The sequence below is a fragment of the Letharia lupina genome (assembly GCF_014066315.1).
Source record: "Letharia lupina isolate WasteWater1 chromosome Unknown contig_21, whole genome shotgun sequence".
NCBI lineage: Eukaryota > Fungi > Ascomycota > Lecanoromycetes > Lecanorales > Parmeliaceae > Letharia > Letharia lupina.
The window spans coordinates 1091167-1116005 of NW_023502990.1; the positions used below are offsets into that span (position 1 = coordinate 1091167).

A 24839-nucleotide genomic window follows, 5' to 3' on the forward strand; every position below is an offset into this window, starting at 1 on the left:
TTGGAGGAGTCTTACATTATGGGGCGTGTCCTGAATTGAAAATACGTCGGCCTTGGCCTGTATGATATACTGAAACTTAGATACCCCGAAGCTGCAGGTTGGCTTGCTTTTATGCATGGTGCGTGTCGAGGTTTTTCAACCAATGTACAAAGAGAATCCTCAAGTCGCTCGTTCGGCCTCTTGTGCTTGTCCCTTCTCTGATGATTCGTCACAGCTGAGTAGAAGTGGGAGCGTAGTCAGGGTGTACGGAGGCCAAACAACCTTTTCAGACGGAGATGGAGGGTTGCAGCGCCTTGGATCCCTTTTGGAGTATATCGAGATTCCAAACATCATTAACATTGGGCCCGAGACCTATGGGATCTACAGCAGCGAGTTGATGAGAAACGGTCGATTCAGCTATCTGTGGTACGAAACCCTAGACTTGACGACCTTTCTCTTTTCGGGGCCCCGCAGGCCTTCGGTCATGGAAACACAGACGCATGCTAAAACAACGAACTTTCTGCGTAAACCCCCTCGCTACCGCCATGAATCTCGATTCCACGAGTCGTGAAAACACACTGCTACTGTGAAGAATGGCTGATGAGATGGTCTCAACGCTTGGTTGAAACCCCGAAGAAGAATGTCTGATACCGTACTGATGCCGTTGGATAGCGATACATTTTGCATGCGTGACCCCTTGAGGAGTCAAAAGAAAGAAAAAGCTGAGTGGTGATCTGGTACAAGCGAGCGGTTGAATGCCTTGATGACCCTTGAAGAATGTGGACTACGTCCGCTGTAAAATTGAAAAAGTATGAATCGCGAAGCCCTATGTTGGTGGCAAGCTTGTGTCAAGGATCCAAGTGACAGGAGCATATTGACGGTTCATACCATTTGAAATTGGTGACTAAGGATGATGATGAGCCAACAATGTTGCCATTCGTGAATTGAAGGGACTGGGATTAGTTCTCAACTGCATCCTAAATCAGTATGAGAAAGACAGTTGTAGCAGTAGTAAGAAATCCAAACGTACCGAAGATATGCTCGTTATCCTCCATAAGGTCGTCCTCAGGCATATCTGAGGCTTCCTCAGGGGCAGTCTGACGCACAGGCTCCTTGCCCTTGTTTTTGACAGTACGACGACAAGCGGGAGTGGACTTCTCCCCCACCTCTTCTTTCTTGACTGCAATGAAATCTTTCTGCATATCTAATGCCTAATCATCCAATTAGCTTCTAGACCAGACAACATCAAGCAAAGAGAACTCACAGTAGTGGCAGCAACGAAAATCTGCTCAGCGAACCCGCCTCCCTGTTTGACCATACGAACCAGATCTTTCCTGGTCGCCTCATCCACTCCCTTCATGAACATCGGCGCTACCTTGGAAAAATACACCTTGAATGGTCCATTCTCATGGTCAAGTTCCTCATAGTACATGTCCTCAGCCCAATCGAAGAATTTGCCAGGCGGGATCCTAGACATGATCTTAGAGCTCGAGAAGAGCTTGACGACCTGCTTCTGCAAGCCGGGCAGGACATAATGCTTGGCTAGGCTCATGAGTTCTTTGAATTCTTCGAGGCGTGCAAGAGGGGTGTTCTTGTTCTTGGACATCAAGAATTTGTCTTTGTAGAGAAATTGAAGCATCTGCTCGAAGGCAATGGCGTCGTGGGCCATTAGGGGAAGAGTATTCTGCTTGGTGGCACGCTTGTTTGCTTTGGCTTTGTCGATCTCTTCTGCGAGCTTGGGGGAGCGCTTGAGGACTGACTCGTGGGCGTGGAACTGAGGGCCGTCTGGGCCGAGCTGGATGATGAAGATGGTGGCTGTGAAGTTCCTGTTGTTTTTTAGCGTTGAATCTTTGTGTGGGTCAGCAAGGAGGAAGCGTAGACATACATAAACTCCGAGTTGCCAGCCAGTCCGCCGGGTGTGGTGGTAGAGGTTGCGCGAGGTGCTGATCTCATCAACGCGTTACTACGGACGCGCTTTTTGGTTGGTACAACAGCAGATCCATTTGAATTAGCTGAGCTGGCATTCGAGTCGCCACGGACACGCTTGCCGAGTGTCTTCTTTGGTGCTTTGGCCTTTGGACGCAGAGGGACTCCATTGGAGTTGCTAGCCTTGACAGATGAAGACGTGGAGTCCGAATTGGTGCCACCATCGACGAGGCCTTGAGCGACCGAGAAGCTGGAGTCTGCTGAATCCGAATCACTGTGGTTGTTGTCCTCAGGGCTCAAGATGTGCTCCGGTGAGACGCGTGCTGGAGGTGTCGGTGGAGGGGCATCATCCCCTGATGCCTCGACAGTACCATCAAAGTCGGGAAGCAACATGGCAGCAGTTCCCAAATGACGGCTTGAGACAGGAGAAGATGAAGCGGCCAGCTGCTTCGGAGAGCTGCCGACAGAAGGGGGCGATGCCGTCTTCTTGGTGACCCAAGAGGCCTCGAGACGCGAAGGAGATACCATTTCCTGGTATCAAGCCGTACGTTACTTGTTGATATGAATGTGTTTGAGGTGTTTGGAGAGAGTTTTAAGGGATGTATGGAGTATCAGAGCATAAGTCTTGGGTATGAAGGATGGAGAAAGGTGAAGAAGGTTGGGGTCGTGAGATGAGAATTTGGCAGAGAATCAAGGTTACAAGCCGTGTGTGTGTAGTCGCTCGGTGGCCAATTGGTCTTTGGTCGTTTTGGTGTTGTGACGGTGGCATCGACACGAATGGTCGATATGGGAGGTGTAAAACCCTACCACTCGGCGTTCAAATAGACTTGCCCCAAAAAATTCATACACATATCTTCAGTTCACTCCGAGAAAGTGACACACTTGATTCGCTCGATGTGAAGTGTTCTCCCCGTCGTGAAGTGAAACATCTGCTAAGTATAAAAGGAGTCAGGTGTAGACAAAAAGAGAGTCAGTAAAAGAGGTTACAGCGTCGAATAGGGTTCTCCTGCGGGTCGAAGGAACAACAGATACGGATTACGGACAGAGCTAAAAGTCAGACCTTGGTGTTGGGAACCGTGAGCGGAGAGCGTTTTCAAGGGCAACTGTCGTCTGACTATGGAAAGGGCAAGCATTTTCAGGCATGGGGGTAGCGCCAACTTCTGTTGGACTAGAAAAGTTCCGTTGCCGTGAGGCACGAGCAAGAGCACCCATGAATAGACTGGCGCACGACGTGGAGCCATTTGCAGCCTTTCATGAAACCATTTACAACCTTGACTTTACGGAAAAGCATCCTGCGATGGACAAAAGAGATATTAGCGACTTGGTTGGCTGTTCAAATTTTTACCACTGCTGTTGACGGCGTCCAGTCATGAGGCTTTGAGAGGGATACTGCTGAAGGGTGGTGCAGGATGGTGGGATGCACGACATGGATTAGAGACTGATGTAGAGTGTTTTAATTCTGATTCAAGAGTTCGTTCGCTACTATCCTGCTAAGCATAAGTCAGTTCCAGTCGTTAAGAAGGGACCATGAACCTTGCCTTTGGAGGTAGTTCCCCCTTCCCACCACGCATATTTTGCCCCTTTTAGCATCCTGAGAGCTCCCCACCACCTGCGGCCATCTGCTTCTTTCCATTTCATCGAGCTTTTGGTTCACCATGGCGCCTGAAACTGACAGAAGACTACGCCATGCACAGCATGCTCCTTAAGTCAGAAGGTCCGCAACTTGGAAATGTTAGCGTGGTTCTCAGGCTGAGAGGTTGTTGACATACCATTCATGGGCATTTCGTCAATCTGCGTTGAGTAGTACACTACACTCCCGTCAGCAAGCGTAGGTGGGCTCTAGGCTGTCAGAAGCTTACATTCAATGTCACGCAGAATGCGAACATCTTCGCTGGTAACAAAGTTGATGGCGACACCTTTCCGTCCAAATCGTCCGCTTCGACCGATCCTGTGGATGTAATTCTCACGATTGCTGGGAAGATCGTAATTGATAACAAGAGAAACTTGTTGGACGTCAATGCCACGGGCCCAAACATCCGTCGAGATGAGAACGCGGGAGTTGCCTTGACGGAAGTCCTGCATAATACTATCTCGCTCCTTCTGCGGCATCTCGCCATGCATTGAAGACACGGTGAAGTTCGCTTCACGCATCTTGTCCGTCAGCCAGTCAACCTTTCTACGAGTATTGCAGAAGATGACGGCTTGTGTGATGGTGAGTGTATCGTAGAGATCGCACAAGGTATCAAACTTCCATTCCTCCTTTTCGACGGCGATGAAGTATTGCTTGAGACCCTCGAGCGTCAACTCGTCACGCTTGACCAAAATGCGGACAGGGTCTGTCATGAACTTCGTAGTCATGTCTAGGACGTCGTATGGAAGCGTAGCGGAAACCACGACGACTTGGGTCGCGGGAGGAAGGTATCGATAGACATCGTAGATTTGCTCTCTAAACCCGCGGTTGAGCAACTCATCTGCTTCGTCCAACACAAGTATTTTGATGTTGCGAGTGCGCAAATTGCGTCGTCGGATCATGTCTGCAACTCTTCCTGGTGTACCCGAGACAATATGCTGGCCGTAGTCAAGCTTGCGAATGTCCTCCCCAACGTTTGTCCCACCAATGCAAGCGTGACACTGCACATTCATATAGTCCCCAAGCGCCATCACTACCGATTGGATCTGAGTGGCCAACTCTCGAGTAGGAGAGAGGACCAAAGCTTGCGTCTCGCGAAGAGCAGTGTCAATGACTTGAAGGCAGCTGATGGAGAAAGTGGCCGTCTTCCCGGTACCGGATTGTGCTTGGGCAATGGTATCTCGTCCTTTGCAGATCTGGACGATGGCTCGAGACTGGACAGCTGAAGGGGACTCGTATCCATAGGCGTATATTCCACGCAGGAGATTCTCTTTCAGCTGCATGTTCTCAAATGTAGGCGCAACAGTGACCTCCTTCGATGTTGCGAACTCCATCTTCTCTGTTCGAAGTCAGCTTTTATTCTTGAGAGTTCAAAGGTGAATTGCAAACCCTCCATATTTCTGTCGATGCCGGCCATGACTGCCGGATATCTGGAATGTTGTTGGAAAGTGACAGTGCTCTTGCTGTAGCTGATGTGCTGATGAGGAAGGCTCGAAGGGCAGAATGTGTCCGAGATATTTAACCGTGGTTCTGCCGCTGGCATGGTTTGATTGGTCACCAGACTTGATCTTGGCTTCAGTAAAGTAGGTAGCAATTGTGCCCATAGCAGATCATAATCCCTCTCCCTCCATACCCGTTGTATCAACCATTCACCCGATTGAACGAGGATTTCCAATAGTTTGATTGGAATTTATCTCTGAACCATGCTGCTCGAAGAACAGAGATTTCTCCACGAGGACCTCGAGAGGCTCGAACAAGGAATCAGTGATAGAGTTGCAGAAGACCCGAGACATGTATGTGCCTCTGCTGGCTCGCAGATATTTTATGATATGCTGACTGTTTGCTAGGTCCGTGACCGATTGAATCGAGACCATCAGATTTCCGGGTTTCTCAATCGCATCCAGGACCAATCAAAACGACTCCTCGACATCTACAAAGACACGGAAGGCCTGCGTTCCAAGGAAATACAGTCAATATCTACAGGGGACCCTTTTGATGAGTTCTACAAACAGATGACCGAGATCAAGGAGCACCACCGACGATACCCAAATCAGCCAGTTGAGAATCTAGAGAGAGCATACAAGAGGAAAGCGTCCGGTGAAGGGGAGTCAGCTACAGCGGAAGTGGACAACATGTTCACAGGCGAAGAAGCCTTTGGTCGATTCTTGGATCTGACAACGTTACATGAGGAGTACCTGAACATCCAGTCAAAGCGGGTGTCCTACCTGCAATACCTGCAAATATTCGACAATTTTGGACCACAATACATCGCAATGAAACGTGCTGAAAAGAGTACGGATCAGTACTTCAATTACGTTGGACGACTTGCAGATTATCTGGAGAGCTTTTTGAGACGAACAAGACCGTTGGAGGACCTGGACAAGTTCTTTGCCTCCATTGATCAAGACTTCGAGAGGGCGTGGGAGGAGGACTCGGTTCCTGGCTGGGGCCCAGAGGCGCAACCAGCAGGATCTGCAGTACCCGTGACAGAAGGCACAGGCGAGGGTGTCTGGTGCCCAGATTGCGAGAAGGAGTTCAAGAATGACAATGTCTACAAAAGCCATTTGAACGGCAAGAAGCACATCAAGAATGCCAAAGCAAGACAAGCTCGGGGAGAAACCAACGGTACAAATGGAGGAGCTCCAAATGGCCACGCCAACGTTCGAGGATCCACCGTCCAACGACTGAAAGAACGTGCAATTGCAGAACGTGAATACCGCATAAAGCGCCTAGCCTCTACAATGGAGACTGTCCGTACCGACTCGCGCGTGAATGTTGAGCGCAAGCAAGGCATGACGGAGCGCGAACGGCAGATGGAACTCGACGCCTTCTTCGCTGAGTCCACCGAAGCACCGCAGCGCAACGGCGATGATGATTCGGACTCAGATGGTGACGAGAAAATTTACAACCCTCTCAAGCTACCTTTGGCTTGGGACGGCAAGCCCATACCTTATTGGCTCTACAAGCTCCACGGTTTAGGTGTAGAATTTCCTTGTGAGATCTGCGGAAACTTTGTGTATATGGGCCGTAGGGCATTTGATAAGCATTTTAACGAGGCGCGACACATTTATGGACTGAAGTGTTTGGGAATCACAAATACAACGCTGTTTAGGGAGATCACAGGGATCGAGGACGCGTTGAAGCTGTGGGATAAGATCCAGCGGGATAAAAAGAAGGAAAAGAGCGGGGGGGAAAACGTCGTGCAGATGGAGGACGCGGACGGGAACGTCATGCCCGAGAAGGTCTACTATGAGTAAGTGCCTTCTACCTCATTACTAATGGATATGGTAAAGACGGATGCTGATGTGGTTTAAAGTCTTCAAAAACAAGGCCTTCTATGATCATCTCCGTAAGCGCGCCATCGTTGAGACAAGGCAGTCAACCTCAGGCAACATCTCCAAAAATGAGGAATTGACGAAACATCGTTGAGACTGACATCTCCGCTTTCCGCCACATCCGAGATATCGTCGTTGTTTCAGAGACCCCATTCATGGCCTTGTCCGTAGCCACCCACAGTGTTCAATGTGCCCAGGCTTCCCGTGTTAGCTTTCGCGGCAGCAACATTGTACGACAAAGAATCATCTGCTATGAATAGTGGCTCGAGCTCGGTGCGAAGGAGTAGCACCAATAATACCCTCGGCATTTGCCTCGACCTCAAGTCTTTGTGGTCTCGATAATTCAAGTGCGAGCGCCTTCTAATGGCCAGTCAATGAGCCCCCCGTCCGTCTTTATTGTTTCGTAGCGAAACTGTGCGCCTCTTCTCTTTGACAGTGCCACATCTACTCTTTGTCTTACGCCAACCTTCGAGTCTAGATATGACACGTGCGTTCTTTGTTTCTCTCACTCAGGTATCTATTTCTTGTACCTCCTCCATCTCAAAAACCTTAAGCACGTTCACTCCCAACCCTTTCCAAGTCTTCAGATTTTCACACTCACTACACTCACTGTCTTTAAGGAACCTTCCTAGTTATCTTTCATTCTATCTTTAACAGATCTCTCATTTCAGTTATTTTATGAGACAGCGTCTCAATCACCATGCTTTTCAACAAAAGATCAGTTGCGGCCGTCGCTGCCATCGCTGCGTTACCGTCATCCTTTGCTCAAGTGATTACAGTCTGCAATCCTTTGGATGGTATGCAGTCTTCCAGCGTACTGTGTGGGCAAGACTAATGGGTCTCATAGTTAACTGCCCCAATGGATTGGGTCTGTCGACCAGCTCTTACTTTATGGATTTTACGCAGCAAAAGTCTCTTCCTAGCGACTGGACCAGCGCTCTCTACGAGTACACTACCTTCGACTCTACCATGGGTGCCGCTTTCAACTTCGGGAAACAGGGTGATGCTCCAACCATCTATTCTAATTTCTTCTTCTTCTTCGGACGTGTCGAGTATGTCGCGCAGGTCGCTCCAGGTAAAGGCATAGTCAGCAGCATGGTTCTGCTCTCCGATGACTTGGACGAGATTGATTGGGAATTCACTGGTACCAACACTGCTCAAGCCCAAACCAACTACTTTGGCAAAGGTGTCTTGAACTACGGTGTCTCCGAATACGTCGATGTTACATCTCCCCAAACTGGATTCCATACCTACGCAGTTGACTGGTCTCCTACAGAAATCGTCTGGTCCATCGATGGAAAAGTCATGCGCACTCTCACCGCAGATCAAGCAGGCAACGAGTTCCCGCAGACCCCTATGAAAGTTAGTCTTGGCCTATGGGACGGTGGCGATGCTAGCAAACAAGGCGTCGATACGGTGCAATGGGCTGGTGGGCCGACACCGCTGCCGCCAACCCAGAACTACACCTCTTACATTAAGAGCGTGAAAATTACCAACGCAAATCCAGCTATGCAGTATGAGTACACCGATAAGAGCGGAAGCTGGCAGAGCATTAAGGGTATCAACAACACTCTCATTTCCAGTTCCAGCGCCAGCTCCATGCACAGCACTAGCAGCTCCATGGCTTCTTCTAGCCTGATCTCTTCCAGCATAAAACCTACCACGTCCGTCATCCCGGAAATGACCGTCTTGAGCACCAGCGAAGTTGTCATCACGGCCTGCGCTTCCAGCGTTCTCAACTGCCCCGCTCGCAGCACGCCTATTACATCAAAGGTCATTGTTACATCGACGAAACCCGCTACGACTATGGTTGTCACCCCCTCATCATCTGTCATGGCTGTGTCCGCTTCCAGCATGAGCAGCTCCGTCACCGCGAAATCTACTGTGGCCAGTGTTGTCAGCGAGATTGTCTACACCACCGTCACGAGCTGCCCAATCACAAGCACCAAGGTCGCCAATGGTACTACTTCTGTCATGAAGGCCACCAGCCTTTCTACCATTTTGAGCACCAGCACCAGTACCATCTGCACCAAGTGTGTAGCGCCACAGATGACAAGCTCGACTATATCTCCAGCGATGACCAACTCGACCGCAGCTCCCATGTCAGCATCTCCGATGTCTACTGTTGCCGCATTCACCACGGAGATCGTCTACACTACTTTGACCAGCTGCCCAGTGACCAGCACCAGGATCGCGAACGGTACCACTGCCGTTATGAAGACAACAAGCGTTTCAACAATTTTAAGTACCAGTACTAGCACTATCTGCACAAAATGTGTGGCACCACAAACGACTAGCTCTTCCTCGTCTAGCATGGTCCAAAACCCGGCCACCGCCATGCCACCCAGCGTTGCCGCGAACGCGTACCATGCTTATATAGCAGCCCATGCTTGTACCGGTAGCACTGCTGTCCCTGGCTTCACTCCACCTGTCTCTTCAATCGTGCAAAGCACCATTGTCAGCACTATTGTCAGTGCTTCGTCGACCAAGACCTCTTCCACTGTTATGACAAGCGTTGTCTGGACCTATCCCGCAAAGACCACTTCTTCTACCACATACGTGACTCTTTACAGCACCGGCTTCAAGACTGTAACTGACAGCAATTCTTCTGTCTACGTCTCATCTACAGTCGTTCCCACCGTTGTGGCGTCCACTGTTGTTGCTCCCGTTGCTGCCCCAGCCCCGACCTCAACCACGTCTTCGACAAGCTATAGCACGATCTACAGCACCGTTGTTAACACAATGACTGACAGTGCGTCTTCCACATACCTGGCTACATCAGCCATCCCGAGCGTTGTGTCCTCCGTCGTCGTCGCCGCTGTTGCTGCCCCAACCACAACCATCGCCTCAACGATCTACAGCACAGTCTACAGCACAAGCATCAGCACCATGGTCGACAGCGCCTCTTCAACCTACCTCGCTACTACCGTCATCCCCAGCGTCGTCTCCACAGTCACAATGGTCGCACCAGTTACATCAACCGCTTACTCCACAGTCCAAAACACCGTCATCAGCACCGTCACCGACAGCGGTTCCTCCACATCTCTTTCCACAGCGGTCATCCCAAGCGTCCTCTTCAGCGCTGTGCCTGCCGCCAGCCCATCAAGCAGTCTTCTGGATGTCAACCCAGTCAACGGTCTCCCCGCCGTCGCGCCTACCGGCACGACAACGATGACCCTGAACTCGACGTCATCAATGACCGCTACGAGCACATCTACGGCATACTTGAACGGCACCATGGCCGGTACCGGTGTTGCGGCGAGCTCCGGCTTCCCAATCACGACGGCGAAGGCAAAGGCCCAACCATTCATCGGCGGTGCGGCCAACTTGGCCCCTGCTGGCTTTGGTGGCTTGGCTGTTGCTGCCTTTGTCGTGTTGTTCTTGTGAGTTGAGTTTGTGAGTTGGTTGGGTCGGTAGATGTGTTCCGCTTCAGCAGCGGGTCTGCCGAGGTCGAGTGGGAAAGGATTTAATTGGAGGAGGCGTTCCTGAAATCCGACCCCTTCCGTGAAGGACGATGATGGATGGATATTGCGGTCACTGTAGTTTTGGTCTGCGGTGTATATAGCTCTGGGCGTTTGGGATTTGGCTCGGTCGTTCCTTTTGTCCATCGCGAGATGGCAGTTTTATTTAATCAATTGGGATTTTTTTGCGTACTCCACTTCTCCGGAATAAGGATTGTGCCCGCATGAATCCTTGAATTGCTGGTATAAACTTCATCCACGTAGAAGATTTCCAGCTTACTACGGACTTTTTCTCCTCCCCTGTATTGAATAAATGCACGGCTTGACAACAATCCATGTACAAAATGAAAAAGGTCAAGACCTGACAATGCCAATGATTTATGGCATTTACCCATTCTGCGGGTAGGAACTTTTGCAACGATTATCCACAATTTCATTGCGTCTCCGGCTGGATACCCATCAAGATGCCGACGAAAAAGGAACTTACGAGCCAAAATTGCCAAAAATTTTCGCCAATATTCCCATTGGACCTGTGAAAACTGATGCTCTTCAATCTTGTGCTTGACAACATCGGCCTCGTCTTGTCCACTCGATGCCAAGTATCAAATAGGCATGCGCGACAAACTTTTCTGGAAAAATTTCAATATTGTGTGTAGATACAGTAGCATTGATGACACGAATTGCGGTTATTTTTAGGCATCCATCCCCAAAAGAGATGAGACTGTTGGACTACTCAAAGCAACTCCTCCCACATATTTGATCGAAAGCCCCTCGTACGCCGTACTATTATCCATCAAACGCTTTTTCCGTCTGAGCAGGAACACGCTTTTGAAGAAACTCCTCCCACAAGGCCGCAGTCTCAATCCACGCGCTCGGGCTACGGCCTAGCTCACGCATCACCTGATCAAAAGATTCTTCCTTGAGACGATGCCGATAGCCGTCGGCCTTCTGAGCGGCCGAGTAACACCGAAGCGCCCTGTAGTCCAGGCTGGATACCCCTTCGCGGATGGAAACGTAGCAGTTGTCTACCATGCCCCGCTTAGGCTTCTCATTCTCGAGGCGAAGCAATAAGCCACTGTTTGGATGGGGGCTTGCTGGAGATACGGGGATGTATGCATCCCATTGAGAGGCATCCATGCGTTCCCGAAATCGGTTGCCTAGTCTTGTCATTGTTGCAAATTGGACCGTGGCGTTTCGGGGACCGGTGATGTCAATGTTGAGGACGAGAATCGGATGGTTGAAGAAGCCTGGATCCTGGTCGGATAGACTGGAATCCAGATAATTACTGATGTCTGCTTTTGGAGGCAGCCAAAGAATGCATCCATTGCAGATGTCCCAGAGTTCTGGCCGAAGTCTGTTCCCATCGTAGACTACAGCCGCTGTGCTATAGGGTCTGAGAAGATCGTTGATTTGAGGCTCTCGCTCCCAGGATGGTCGCCACGTGTCTATGTTGGAAGCGCTGGTGGGGGTATCCATGACCTGGTTGCGGGCAAATTTCTTTCCGCAGAATGAGATGCTGGTAATTCGGGGGTCACTGTAAGATAAATCAATGAACAGCTGTCATGGAGTGACGGGATACATGGCAAAATATAGGATCAGACAACAAAGGATAAAACAATTGACGCATGGCCAGCTAACACAAAGGGAAAGACAGCAGGCAGATGAGCCATGTTCCAATCCGCAAGAAAGAAAATTCGTAGGCAAACAGGACACCAACGATGCAGACAAAGAGTCACAAATCTAAGTCACGAGCGGAGGGGAGAGACGTGGATTCCAGGGCTGACGAAGAGGCCGGCGCCAAAACACTTCAGCCTCGCATCTTGCGTAGAACCTCGCCTTGATGCAACAAGAGAAGTAGCTGCGGTCCGGACAGCATGATCGCAGGCAGTCCGTATAGGCGTAGCTCCTGAGCAGGAACAACGTGCGGCACCGAGGAGTGGCTGTTCACAGAGGGAGGCTCAGCCTCGAGTGCGTTCCCTTGGGCATGATTCACATTACTCTCGGCGGGGTTTCGTGTTACGATGGTAATGCAGTAAGAAAGAGAAAAGCCGTGAAAGTGAAACCGTGGGAATTGAGACAGTGCTCAAGGTGTAGATAATACGTAGCACATGTTACAGGTGAATCTAGCGCAGCTTGAGATCATAAGGGCGTATTAGCCCGAGGATATAGTCGAATATAGGACTAGAGCCTTGAAAAGAGCCCTAGGGTTATTCTATACGACGGTAAGAGCCACGTCGGGGATAGGGTTTGAGTCGTGGATCAGTTATGAAAGTGAAGGAGAGAGATTACTTTCAAGACATGCACAAACGCCGAGACCTAAGCCAGAGTCACTTGAGATGGCAAGCTAAATGTCAATCATTCTGTGAGCATACCAGCTCTTCTCTTAAAGGATCTGCCTCCAAAAGCTACGGTAAGGTGTCTGCGTCGCGCCGGTTTCTTGCGCCCTGAGGGCAAGTGGAAAGCAACGAAGTGACTGGCGAAAGGGATGGCGCATCACCCTGCAGCGTCCTCAACGTCTAAAGAGCCCGTGGCAACCGCTGATCTTCCCTCCAGAGCTTCAGAGTACAGGCTCATTTGGCATCATGAGAGAGGAGGAAGTCTGAGAATTGAAACAGCGACAGTGGATCAAACACAGATGGAACAAGGCCAGCTTCAAATATGATTCGTTCACTTTTGTACAGGTGAGTGTTGAATGACAGTTGACCAGGCTTCGACAGTGGCAAAAAAGGACTTTCATAGGCTGACAGTGTGAGAAAGTCTGGGGTATGCGTGTGTTGAATGAGTAGAAAATAAGGGGACCAGTGGAAAGTCGTCGTCGATCAAGTCTTGGCATCAAGCCAAACGCGAAGGCAAGTTTAGTGTGGCGCGTACTCTCACAACTCAAAATATCCCTTTCTTCTCCAACACCACACATCAAGAGGGCATTAACAATCCTCTTCAGACTGCATCCTCATCCTCAACTCCTCAGGCATTCCATCCTGGTTGCCTCTATTCTAAGGCATCAAATAATTCTTCAATTATGCAAAGAGCAGCACGTCTTTTCCGACACTCGTTGTGAATTGACGCCTCGGAAGAACACGCTTCAACGCGCTGCAGCAAGGCGTACCTTAGCCTTTAGCTTCTTCTTCTACTTCTTCCTCTTCTTCTTCACTTTGATCCCTGCCTATCTTGGACACACTTGAGCCTTAACTGCATTGCCCCTCCACACGTCCGCTTCGTGTCAATGCGCGATTGTACCATTGTATCCTACTGGCTAAAGTCTCGAGCATCCGCTGCTTCTTCTTCTTCCTCTTCAATTCCTTCCACTCTTCATTCTCCTATCAGGCTATCATCAACGTTACTCGCCCTTCTCTACCTCCCTACACTCCTCTGTCCACCATCAACATACTTCAACATCATCCTCATCAACATCGCCTCTTCATATTTGTACTCTTTGACCAACGTCGAGCCAGTACTGGGCCAGGCATATTCTAGCCTGTCGCTCATACATTCCTGAAGCCGACAAAACAACAACATCCCATCCTTCAAAGCAACAGCTCAACATGACAACCCTCACAACTATGGCTTCGCCGGCCCGCTTGCCATTTGCTTCCCTGGGTGGTGCTAGACTTAGGAATATGACCAACATCAAGAACAAGCAGAATGGTAGGTCGATCGCCTATATATCACATATCCTCTTCTTGACACGAGCATCATTGATTGACATGCCAAACAGCTCTTGTTCCTACCGCTGCGTCTGCCCTGAAGCGACATGCTCCAGCCGAGTTTGACGACGTCGACTCGGAGAACATCGACCCTTTCACCTTCTCATCGCCATCCAAGAAAGGTCGAGCTTTCGACTTTGACTTGACCAAGTCCAACGACACCCCACTCTTTGCTCCCGCACCAGTCCAGCCCGCTCAATATGTCGAGCGTGCGCAAGCAGTTGGCCAGAAGCGAAAGGCAGAAGATACTGTAACCCCTGCTGCTGGAATCAAGCGCCGTGCCGAGCCATCTTCAGCCCCTGCTCCTGCCGGCCGCTCCCCAAAGAACAAGCGTATTGGAATACTATCCCGTCGTCGCATGACGACCAGCCCTTTCACTCGTGTCAATCCTCCATCTTCCTCTACCACCGAGTCCACCAATGGCCTGCCTTTCTCTATCGACGCTGCCCTCGCCGGCACGGTCCCTAAATACAAGTCCAAGTCCACACATGGGAAGGGATGGCAGTTCGATATCCATGAAGACACTCCAGAGGATGAGATGGCCAATCTGATGGAGCACTCCACTTGCACTCTTGAGATCTCCGACGATGAGGGCAGCTCGTCTAAAGGCGACAAAGACAACAAAGAAAACATTCCACCCATCGATGGCCCTGCTGCCGTGGCCTCAGCTACACAAGTCACCGCCACTAGGAGGGACATGATGACCGATGAGACGCGCGAACCACTGGGAGACCTCGAGGCCAAAGACTTTTACGCCGAGGGCTGTGATGCATCTTCTTGCATCATTATCGCTGCTGAGAACTCGTCTGAGCGGGTCCTGGACAAGCTGTCGACGACCATCAATACTCAGGAGCCATCCTCATCGCTCCGTTCTGATGCTGGTGCGGCAACTGAAGCTCAATCTGGATGGGAAGATGTCATCGCTCGTTTTGCAGCCAAGACTAGCACGTCTGCCGCCGACGCCGACTTTGGCATTGAAAAAGAGGGCGCGAAGGAGGCCACCGAGATCCAGATCTGGGAGAGTGAGAGCGCGAAGGGTGATGATGACGCGGATGCTCAGGGACCCGAGACTGATGGTGTCAAGCCTCAGTCGCTGTTGGCCTGATGTTTATCCTACATCAAGCACGCCTTTCCTTCCCGGTTTATCTTGCATGCTGGAGTTTGCTTTTCAACACTGTCGCCATCATCATTGCTCTGCGGTGCCACCTGCCCGACATCGATCACGTCAACGCTGCTCCAATCGGCAGCAGCGGCTCCTGGATTCGCCACAGGACGCTATCACACCTTGCAATTCCCGCAATTTCTCCGTTTAACACCAAATTTCCACCAATGTTCATCAAATCCACGCCTCCATACTTGCACTCTCGTTGTATGCTCTTTGTATTGACTGACTTCGGTGGATGTCTACAAATTCGAGCTCAGCAGATGCCTATAATGGAGAAGTGAACGTTGATTGCGCCGTGTTCTATCGCTAGCAGAGCTTCCGGTGTTGACTGACTTCGGTGCATGTCCACTGGTCGAGCTCGCTTGCCTTTCACGGTGCTTGGATGTTCGGACGTGGTGAACTTTGGACGCTTGGCGCGTGGCTTTGAGGTACCACTCATGGCTTGGTTGGATGTGAACGAAGAAAGTGTTCTCTATCTTGATTTCATATTTTAGCTCCATCTGTCGTGATATCTGCACACTTAAAGTAACGATGTTTTTGAAGCAAAGAATGAGACACTAAAGCTGGCATGCTTCGGGCGGGGGTGTTCTGGCTGGGCTTGTCACATTGGCAAATGGCATGGAGTGGTTAGATCTGGAAGGCTGGGAGTACAAGCATGGGTGTATGCTTGTTGGTAATAGATTACAACCGAATCAATTCACTGCAACACAAGTGTGCCCGAAGTCATAATGAGTGGTTTCAGATGCCTATCATTGGATTTCACTGTAGTACCGTATTATCGACTCGAGGGTCTTCTACAACTCATATTGCTGTGATTCTTGGGATTGGAGCCCAGTCAAGCGCAGACTTTGTCAAAATCAACAAGTAACTCAACCCGCGATATTCCCCAACGACAAATGCTTGACGATTTCTAGGAAATCCTCTTTTACGAAGCCTGTGGACTGTGCTCGATACTACTGTACTGGAACAAGTACCAAAACATGAAAGGATTCTGTTGATATCCGGCCGACGGATTATGACATACCGGGTTGAATTTGAAGGGCTGAAAAGCAAAATCCATCTTCCTTCCTGTCGCAGGAAACCGCACTGACGACCACTTCCCCTTCGGGGACGTCTGGATTGGTTGCGAGGAATGCGCCAAGCTGTTGGAAAACGGTGAAGGGAAAGGCCGTAGATGTGGAAGTGGATGGAAGGGATGGGCTGGGCAAGAGTTGCGTTTGGCTTCGTTCGGGCTGGGTGGTGGGGGCGTGAGAGAGGTGTGTGTGTGAGAGAGAGTGGGTGTGTGTGGGTGAGAGAGAGAGAGAGAGAGAGAGAGAGAGAGAGAGAGAGAGAGAGAGAGAGAGAGAGAGAGAGTTGGGTAGGAGATGTTGATGGCGGTGGGAGGTGAGGTGGTTGTGGTTGTGGTAGTTGCGTCTTGTAATAGGGGAGACTAGATCGATGTGACCAACCAGTTACCCCGACGCAAGACTGTTGCTAACGTGTATTGGCCGAGCACAAGCAAACAGGTTACCATTTGAATGAAATGAAAGGATAGGTCCTGCCTAGCACCGAAATACAATCCAACACCTCAGCAACCCAAAGGTCTTATGTTCCACGGCAGACAACTCTTCCCAGGTGGACAGATCGGCTCCGCAAAGACGGTCCCAAAATCCGTGTTCCCCCATCCCCCAAACGACGATCCCGGGCTATACGCGCAATCGTCCCCGTAATTACTCTCGGTGTGATTGCCAATGCTGGCTTGCCCGAGTAGAGAGATGCAGAGGGCGTAATCGAGGACATACGGATCTCCGTTCGAAGTCCTATCGACGCGGAAATTGGCTGTCGGGGGCCCGACGTACGATTAGCATGTGACTGGCGTGAGGGGACGCTTCCCGAGTGACCGTACCCCATAATGACACATCGGTTCCGAATTCGTCTTCGTAGATCGGCAAGCTGTAGACCAGGCCCGGCCAGCTGTTGCCCACGTTGATGGATACTGTGGTGGGAAGACTGTTTGGCACCAGGAAATGGTTGTTGCAGAAATCCGCTATGGCGGTCGTGAACACGTCGGTCCCTATCGCGGTTGGGCAACCGATGTTGTCCTTTCCTTGGTGGCAGCCATTCGCAAAGGTGCAGGGTATGAGTAGATAGATGAGCGCGAGGGTTGGGAAGCACATGATGAGAAGTTTTTGAAGGATCGGGTTGGAGAGGAAGGGAGCAGTGCAGATTACCACGATATACCTGTACGGGGGAGACCTGACCTTTTAGGATCGCTGAAGAGTGAGTGCGCATTCTTGGATTTCATATATGAAAAAAAACTTGAGACTGTCATTTCTTCATTTCACGTTTCACGTGTCATACTAGTGTAAGTGTGCGACGGAAGTATATTTCATCATTTTTCAATAGTAAGGTATTTGTGGCGCAGTAGAGCAGTAGAGGGCAGAAATAACAAGCGGCGAAACGGCCGTAACGAGTAACGAAGAAGAAGACGACGAAGAAGAAGAAGAAGGAAATGTAGCGACTTGAATTATAGGCTTGTCGTCGATGTACAGTCGAGCTACGATGACCTACCTCAACTGATGAGCCTTGATCTCTTGTTTCGTGGAAGAAATTTCAGGCTCAAGAGCGATCGGGTTCGTAATTTCTGTCTGGAGTGGCGCGGTCTCCTAGTAAAATTGTGTAGGTAGATGTATACTTCATGGTCTGGTCTTGTTGCAGAGGTCATTTTGAAGGTTGTCACATTGATTTTAATTTATCTCTAACAGGAGATGAAGGGAAACCTTGTCAAATTCAGCTCATTCAGTGGCAGTGCACAATCTGCGGATTCCCGAGGTACATGCCGGCCTTAAATCCTACGGTAGTATTCAAGGCGTAGAGAGGCAGCAAAAGTCGTAACAGATTTGCATTTTGAGAGATCTAGGAATCAACGGGCATGAAGATAAAGAAGGCTTGAAAACACTGCGTGACCACCAAAAGCACTAGTCTACTCTGGGTTAGTATGCACGTGATGGCGTGGGGTAACAAAGCGCGTGAACTTCATCTCCGACCGACTTCTCTTTACAATTTCATTATTCACTTCGTCAGCCAATAGCATTAGGATCCGGGTAAAAGTTGGTGTGGGCGTTGTGTGTTATCTGTCTCTTTGTGTGACTCCGATTGCTATTTGCTTCTCGCCTGCTGGATCTGTGTTCTTTCCTTCCGCTTCTCAAATGAAATCCAAAATGCTTCCATTGTTTCCCCACTCACATCAAAATGCCTCTTCTGTTCCTCCAATTGTGTAACTTACTCTCGGATCTCGAGAAAGTGTCGCACCGTGACCCACCTCTTCTGCCAGCACATCGTCAGCAGAGGTATCGGGAAAATATCGAGCAATGGTTCACCACTCATCGAGTTTCCATCAATTCGCCTGACATTGACCTTGTCGTCTTACTTTCTGCTCTCTTCCCTGAGAAGCGTACGGACCGCGTCTATAATATTAAGCTCAAAAGTCTCACAAACCTACTGAAGAGATGCCTTGGCCTTGGGAAAGACAGGTTGGAGATGCTAGATCAATGGCGGAAACCGGGCCGAGGCAGTCTCTGTGATTGCGTTGAACGTGCCCTTCGACAAGCAGAATTTCCCGAACAGCCGGCAAACCAGATTACTCTCGAGCAGGTAGACGAGGCACTTGCGACAATTGCGGGAAAGTGCCGATTTTCTGGGCCGAAGGTCAAAGGACCCAAGGACAGCTTCCTCGAGGTCGAAGACGGTCGACAGGTGCTGAAGATATTGGGGCAAACGTACAAACGAATGCAGTCTAGAGAAGCCAAGTGGTTTACCCGGATGATCCTGAAAGATTACTCCTGCCTCGATCTATCCGAGAGCATGGTCTACCATCACCTTGACGTTCGTCTACCCACAGCCATGCAAATGTACGACAACTTCGAGGCCGCCATCAGCGAGCTAAGAGGCTTACCCGCATCTCAGATGGCAGGTTCCAATCAAGGTGCCTTGATCCAGCGTCGTGCGAATGACGCCCGTTTACTTCAGCCCAGGATCGGCGTCAAACTTGGTCCGCCCAAATGGGTGAAAGCGAAGGGTGGAGTCAAGCATGCTGTGTCAGTCGTTGACGGAAGGACCATGAGCATCGAGAAAAAGCACGATGGAGAGTATTGTCAGATTCATATTGATATGTCCAAGGGTGAGGAATGCATTCAGATATTCTCGAAGAGTTGCAAAGATTCTACTTCGGACCGAAGAGGTGTTCACCGGGCTATCAAAGACAGTCTGCGCATCGGACGCCATGATTGTGGCTTTTCTAGAAAATGCATTTTGGAAGGGGAACTTTTGGTTTGGAGCGATAAGACGAAGGGGATTTTGGAATACCACAAGTTACGGAAGCATGTTTCTAGGTCTGGCAGCTTTTTGGGTACCGAACTGGATTCTCAGTAGGCATACATCGCCCGAGCGTGCAGATTTGGTGCTGATCTGAGTACAGACCTCATCCTTGGGAACACTTGATGATTATGTATTACGACGTTATGCTTGTTGATGATGATCCAGTCGTCCACAGACCACACAAGAAGAGGCGGCAGCTCTTGGAGGGGCTAGTAAGCCTTATTGAAGGCCGCGCAGACATAGTGTGGCAAAAGCACGTTCGCTTTGATAGACCGACAGGACCTGAGAAACTCAAAAAGGCTCTGGCCATGGCATTTGTCCTACGATGGGAAGGTCTGATTTTGAAACCTTCCGATGAACCCTACTTCAACCTCGGAACCCGTGGCCAAGGAAGGTTCTCAAATCGTTGGGTCAAGCTGAAGAAAGACTGCATCCAGGGTTTGGGCGATACTGCTGATTTCGCCGTTGTCGGTGCTGGCTATGACGTCAATGAGGCCGAAAAATATGAGGGTATGAATATACGCTGGACGCACTTCTACATTGGCTGTTTGAGGAACAAAGCGGCTGTCTTGCATGCTGGCGAGAAACCTCAATTTTTCGTCTTTGACCAAATCAAGGACTGCATCAAAAGAGAAGACATGAAGACGCTGACCGAGAACGGATATCTCCGAGCAATGGATACAGAGTTCCCAGAGACTTGGGAGGTTTTCGATATCGAGCTCGCGCGAGGATTGCCATTGATGAGTGTCGTCTTCCGACAACCCTTCGTCTTCGATGTTGCAGGCAGCGGCTTTGACAAATCGCCAAATCGTGATGTCTTCACCCTCCGGTTCCCACGCGTCATGAAGATCCGGCTAGATAGAGATTGGAGAGAGACTGTAGATCTTGATGAGCTACAGCACATGGCAACCGAAGCCAGAACGGTACCTACCGGAGACTTATCCGATAACATTGCGGGCTGGATTGAGAAGCTGAACAACGTCGATCGCGGCGCCAGAGGAAGGATGACGTCTTGGGACTTCACTGACGACGAGGAAGACGGGCACTATTTATTGATACCAGGCGCAGAATCTTCTACGCCAAAGGCAACTCGGCGTCCACGAGCGGCAGCAGTTCCACCGCTAATACGAATGGACACCGGAGAAATGCGAGATCAAGAGCGGAGGCTTAGCGATGGTGCTGTCGTTGAACAGCCTAAATCAAAGCACTCAATGGGCAGCATCACAAATGACGGCACTCTGCAGACACCACCAAACTCTTCACCACGTTCGAGAAGTGGTGGCGTCACATCCAGTAACAGAAAGACAACTGGATTTAGCGAAAATCTTCGTGGACCCTCAAGGAAGCGCAGTGCCGAACGTGACGACAAGGAAGATTCTATCAGGAAAGCGAAGAAGACACGGCCGTTTCCTATACAACACTCAAAGAGCGAACCCAAGCCCACGAACAACACCCGGTTGCCGACGCTCAAGAAGCCTCTACGTGAGATTACGAATCTGTCCCGACCTCCTCTTTCAGCCCGGTCTACGGACACTCTTGAACCAAAGCCACGGTCGACAACCCACTTCTCCCTTGTGCGTAAGACTGCCGTCGACACAGACCGGCATTTCCATCGAAGGAGGAACACCTCCAAAGTATATGTCGAACCTTCGTCACCTGCCAGAGAAACCACTGCTTCTGAGTCGACTTCTGCTGAAACCACACAGCAAACTATATCCGAGGAATCTCGGCCTGCGCCTCTTTTACCACCTGACCGTGCCACGATAGAGATCGGGAGCCTTCAAACCCCTCCGAGCACTGCAGAACCGGCCTCAAGCATGCAGATACCGCATATACCAGAGTGCGATGTCATGTTAGGCCCATGTCTGGTCGACCAGAATCACAAAGTTCACGAGCTTTTGTTCAATCATTACAAATCGGCATTACCATTTCCCAGAAGCCGTCCAGCAGAATGTTCCACCCCGAGCTTTAAATCGAAGCCTCGGTGTGAGCTCGTTGTACTGGTCGAGTCCAACGACACTCATGCCGTCGGTCGGCATGTTGGAGCGCTCTTACATCATTTATTACTTTGGCATCCGCGAGTGGTGACTCTATGGGACTGGCGGTTCCTGGAATTTAAATCGCCTCAACCGATGGAGAAATGCCATAGGACAGCGTTGATCCATAAGTACTTCGTTGCAAAAATGTGGTGGGATCCTCTGGCTAAGGACCAGGGAGCGGTGGTGCTGAAATGGTGTGGTGGCAAGTCCAGGCTGGTGCTAAAGGCAGAACTTGATGAAATGGAGTGGATAGAGGGTATTTGATCTCATGTTTGCGTTGTATTATTACCATACTTTACTAGCGAATAAAATCATATGTACAGTCCAAGGAAAACATGATAGACTCGTAATGATGTCTATTGTAAGCTAATCTAATCACTCTGTCCTACTTTAGTATATCGCTCCCTTGCGCTCCGCCCATGCTGAGCATGAATCCTCGAGTCGAAAAGCGAGTCATACGCTCATTCAATGTGGTTTGTTAACGAGTCCCGTCTTTGCTGCATCCCTTGGGTTTATCATCGGTCAGACTCTGCTGACTAGAATGGTTGTACTAAAAGTCTTACCCAGGATACTCCGTGGTGATGCTGAGATTAAGTCGACGAATCGCCTCCATCAACGCACCTTCTCCATTCGACGATCACGTCGACATGTTAATACTCCTATAATCCTTGAAAGGGTGGTTGTCTCGATCAAGGACAACGCGTCCCTCGGCACACGTCCATAGGACTTTCGTAAGCAGGAGTCTCGAGGCCGAGCCTGGGCGTACATGTATAGCACACCGTGGGGGGTATTGGTCCAGCCATTGTACTCGCTCAAGATCCCGGTCTTTTTGTGAGTCGAAAAGGACTGTGGTGTCGATTTCGTGTTTGCCACGAGCGCGAGGGTGTCCTTGAATTGTTAGCTGATCGTTTATGAAGTCTGGTATCGAATAGTTGCTGTAGAGGTCCGCTTCGGAAGTCTTGGCCATGTTGATCAGTTTGTCTCTGGTCTTCCAAGGACATACAGCGGGTCCTATGAAGTGGATAAGCCCCGCTTCTCATTATAGGATATATTATCAGAACTCTGCTGACGACCTACTCCGTGCTTTTTCATCGGCTTTCCAGTACTCAAGGAGTCCGAAAGCGTCTCGGGCTCCGTGGTTCGATCCAGCTCCACTGGGCACGGCAGCCATGTTTTTTGCGAGCGCTGTGGATACGAGACGCGTTTGAAGAACTGCGCTTCGACTGCGAGGGGGATTTGCTGCCAGTGGTGGGAGGTATGTTTATATAATTGATCATTGTGAGGGCAGATTAGAGGGTTAGGGGACAGAATAATATCGAAGCCGAGGACATCCATGTTCTCGACAATGTACCGAGCTCCACAACAAGATGACGATAGGACGCTATGGATTGGGGCCACACCACTTTCTCTCAACATGCAGTGATCGGTCGAGCATTGCAGCAACGCGGTGTGTGTAGTATGGCTGGCATCATGCTCGATGTGGGTCGAAGTTACCGAGCGTGAGGGTTTGAAATTATAGACCGCAAGTGAAAGTTTGCCTGCCAGCCTCACTACTATGACAAGGTTGGTAAACCAAATCAACAAATGAAATGCAAAATCGGAGGATAGGTTTTCGTTTAGAACAGTAGATGGCTTGAAAGGGGGTTGGACGTATTCTTGACCAAACAACAACAGCATACACAAGATACGGGCGAAGACAGGAGAAGAGTCTCGCTGATGTTGGCAACATCAACATCAAGCACATTACATAGTGAAGACACAGTTGATATAATAACGCCGTAGTGTTCTCAGGCTCCATTGCAAACGGAGTGGCTTCTGGCCAACGCCGGCCTCTCAAGTCCTACCTACCTGCTTCCCCGTTTGCTCCTCGGTCCGTCTCACCTGTTTTCAGTTCGGTTTTGGGGATAAAGGCGAAGATCTGTTCTTCGATTCTGCTCTTAGTCGCTCCACTATCACCTCGCCTGGGAGCTGGAACGCGCATCACGGGAGTCCATACGAATACGAACGCCAAACAAAATGGTGATGTCAGGTCACGTCACTTACCACCAGTAAACATAAGAATCCCCCCCATTTGCCTCACTACAAAGACCTAAAAAATCAATCACTCTGCTCTATTATCATTCCCAACAGTCCTCAATACCCATCTCCGACCCAACACCACCACCAACAAAATGACCACCACCTCATCCCAGGGTTCCCACCCAACCCGGACTCCCTCCGCCAGCGAGCAGAAACTCATCGACGATGTCCTCAAGCTCTACCAACTCCAACCCTCCGAACAAGCCTACTCCCACTACAGCGAAGATGCCGTATTCCGTACGTACATTTCCAAACAATCATTTCCCGGCTAGTATCAACCCCCGAGTTTCAAAACATCTTTCGCGAGCAGCAGGCTCCATACCATTATCATTGCCCGTCATATGAGCCAAGTCATCCTCCCCGAAGAAGCAAAAGCGCTGACTCCAGAACGAGCATAAGACGACCCCGTCTCCATCGCCAAAGGCCTCGACAGCATCAAGTCCCAATTCAACGGCATGCCCAAACTCTTCGCCGAGTCCATCACCGAGAAATGCGACATGCTCGCTTCGTCCACGTCGAGTCGGATCGAGTTGAATCTGACGCAGAAATATGTGTTCAAGTCGCCGATCCCGTTCAAGGAGAAGGGGACGGAGAAGCCGGTGAATTCGAAGTTGACGTTCCATTTGAATGGGGCGGGATTGATCGAGAAACATGATGAGGAGTAAGCGCTGTCTTTCTTTGGAGCTGTCTTGCCCTCTGATAACTCCCGCTGTTGGAGTTCCAAAATGCCTTTTGCGAGTAAACAGGTCTTTTTTACTCCTCGGACCTGTTCTGCAATTCGAGTCTTTGACTCTTGCCTCTTGGGATCCATGATGCTGATTCTGAAACGGACAGGTGGGATCACGAGACTAACAAACAAGGAGACGAGGGCTTCATGGGGAAGGTGCAGGCCTTTAGGAAGAAGACGGATGCCAAGCTGGTGGAGAAGACTGTGCCAAGTGATCCTAGCAAGGTTTGAAGCGGGCTTTGTGGAAAAAAGGGAAGGTATGGCATTGTTTGATAGTGATTGAAACACGACGAGATATACGAAGCTTAGCATTTCTCATAAGCATAGCAGATGAGAGATATAATGATAGCACGGCTCATTCCTACCGGCTCGAGCATTCAATAGAACGGTTATGTTGTCCCATTTGCTCTTCGTATCATGCTCAAGACCTCCTCTTTT

General features: G+C 50.1%; 9 protein-coding genes across 9 annotated transcripts; 5 read left to right on the plus strand and 4 right to left on the minus strand.

The window, feature by feature from the left end:
- Positions 1-956: 956 nt before the first annotated feature.
- HO133_005531 (uncharacterized protein) lies at positions 957-2433 on the minus strand (the record flags this gene model as incomplete). The annotated part of the gene is made up of 3 exons (XM_037296440.1): positions 957-1190; positions 1244-1805; positions 1865-2433. The coding sequence occupies 3 exons, from the start codon at positions 2431-2433 to the stop codon at positions 957-959; spliced, it is 1365 nt and encodes a 454-aa protein (XP_037148422.1).
- Positions 2434-3607: 1174 nt separating this feature from the next.
- HO133_005532 (uncharacterized protein) lies at positions 3608-5078 on the minus strand (the record flags this gene model as incomplete). The annotated part of the gene is made up of 4 exons (XM_037296441.1): positions 3608-3627; positions 3675-3713; positions 3765-4874; positions 4925-5078. 4 exons carry the CDS (start codon positions 5076-5078, stop codon positions 3608-3610), a joined length of 1323 nt encoding a protein of 440 aa, XP_037148423.1.
- Positions 5079-5238: 160 nt separating this feature from the next.
- On the plus strand, positions 5239-6876 carry HO133_005533 (uncharacterized protein; the record flags this gene model as incomplete). The annotated part of the gene is made up of 3 exons (XM_037296442.1): positions 5239-5328; positions 5383-6788; positions 6852-6876. 3 exons carry the CDS (start codon positions 5239-5241, stop codon positions 6874-6876), a joined length of 1521 nt encoding a protein of 506 aa, XP_037148424.1.
- A 694-nt stretch (positions 6877-7570) lies between these two features.
- Positions 7571-10257, plus strand: HO133_005534 (uncharacterized protein; the record flags this gene model as incomplete). The annotated part of the gene is made up of 2 exons (XM_037296443.1): positions 7571-7667; positions 7718-10257. The coding sequence occupies 2 exons, from the start codon at positions 7571-7573 to the stop codon at positions 10255-10257; spliced, it is 2637 nt and encodes an 878-aa protein (XP_037148425.1).
- An 860-nt stretch (positions 10258-11117) lies between these two features.
- On the minus strand, positions 11118-11958 carry HO133_005535 (uncharacterized protein; the record flags this gene model as incomplete). The annotated part of the gene is made up of 2 exons (XM_037296444.1): positions 11118-11865; positions 11948-11958. 2 exons carry the CDS (start codon positions 11956-11958, stop codon positions 11118-11120), a joined length of 759 nt encoding a protein of 252 aa, XP_037148426.1.
- A 1915-nt stretch (positions 11959-13873) lies between these two features.
- On the plus strand, positions 13874-15140 carry HO133_005536 (uncharacterized protein; the record flags this gene model as incomplete). The annotated part of the gene is made up of 2 exons (XM_037296445.1): positions 13874-13976; positions 14047-15140. The coding sequence occupies 2 exons, from the start codon at positions 13874-13876 to the stop codon at positions 15138-15140; spliced, it is 1197 nt and encodes a 398-aa protein (XP_037148427.1).
- A 3291-nt stretch (positions 15141-18431) lies between these two features.
- On the plus strand, positions 18432-21859 carry HO133_005537 (uncharacterized protein; the record flags this gene model as incomplete). Its single annotated transcript, XM_037296446.1, has 2 exons — positions 18432-19606; positions 19657-21859. 2 exons carry the CDS (start codon positions 18432-18434, stop codon positions 21857-21859), a joined length of 3378 nt encoding a protein of 1125 aa, XP_037148428.1.
- A 373-nt stretch (positions 21860-22232) lies between these two features.
- HO133_005538 (uncharacterized protein) lies at positions 22233-22766 on the minus strand (the record flags this gene model as incomplete). The annotated part of the gene is made up of 2 exons (XM_037296447.1): positions 22233-22606; positions 22673-22766. The coding sequence occupies 2 exons, from the start codon at positions 22764-22766 to the stop codon at positions 22233-22235; spliced, it is 468 nt and encodes a 155-aa protein (XP_037148429.1).
- Positions 22767-23766: 1000 nt separating this feature from the next.
- On the plus strand, positions 23767-24632 carry HO133_005539 (uncharacterized protein; the record flags this gene model as incomplete). The annotated part of the gene is made up of 3 exons (XM_037296448.1): positions 23767-23911; positions 24074-24335; positions 24509-24632. The coding sequence occupies 3 exons, from the start codon at positions 23767-23769 to the stop codon at positions 24630-24632; spliced, it is 531 nt and encodes a 176-aa protein (XP_037148430.1).
- Positions 24633-24839: the final 207 nt, after the last annotated feature.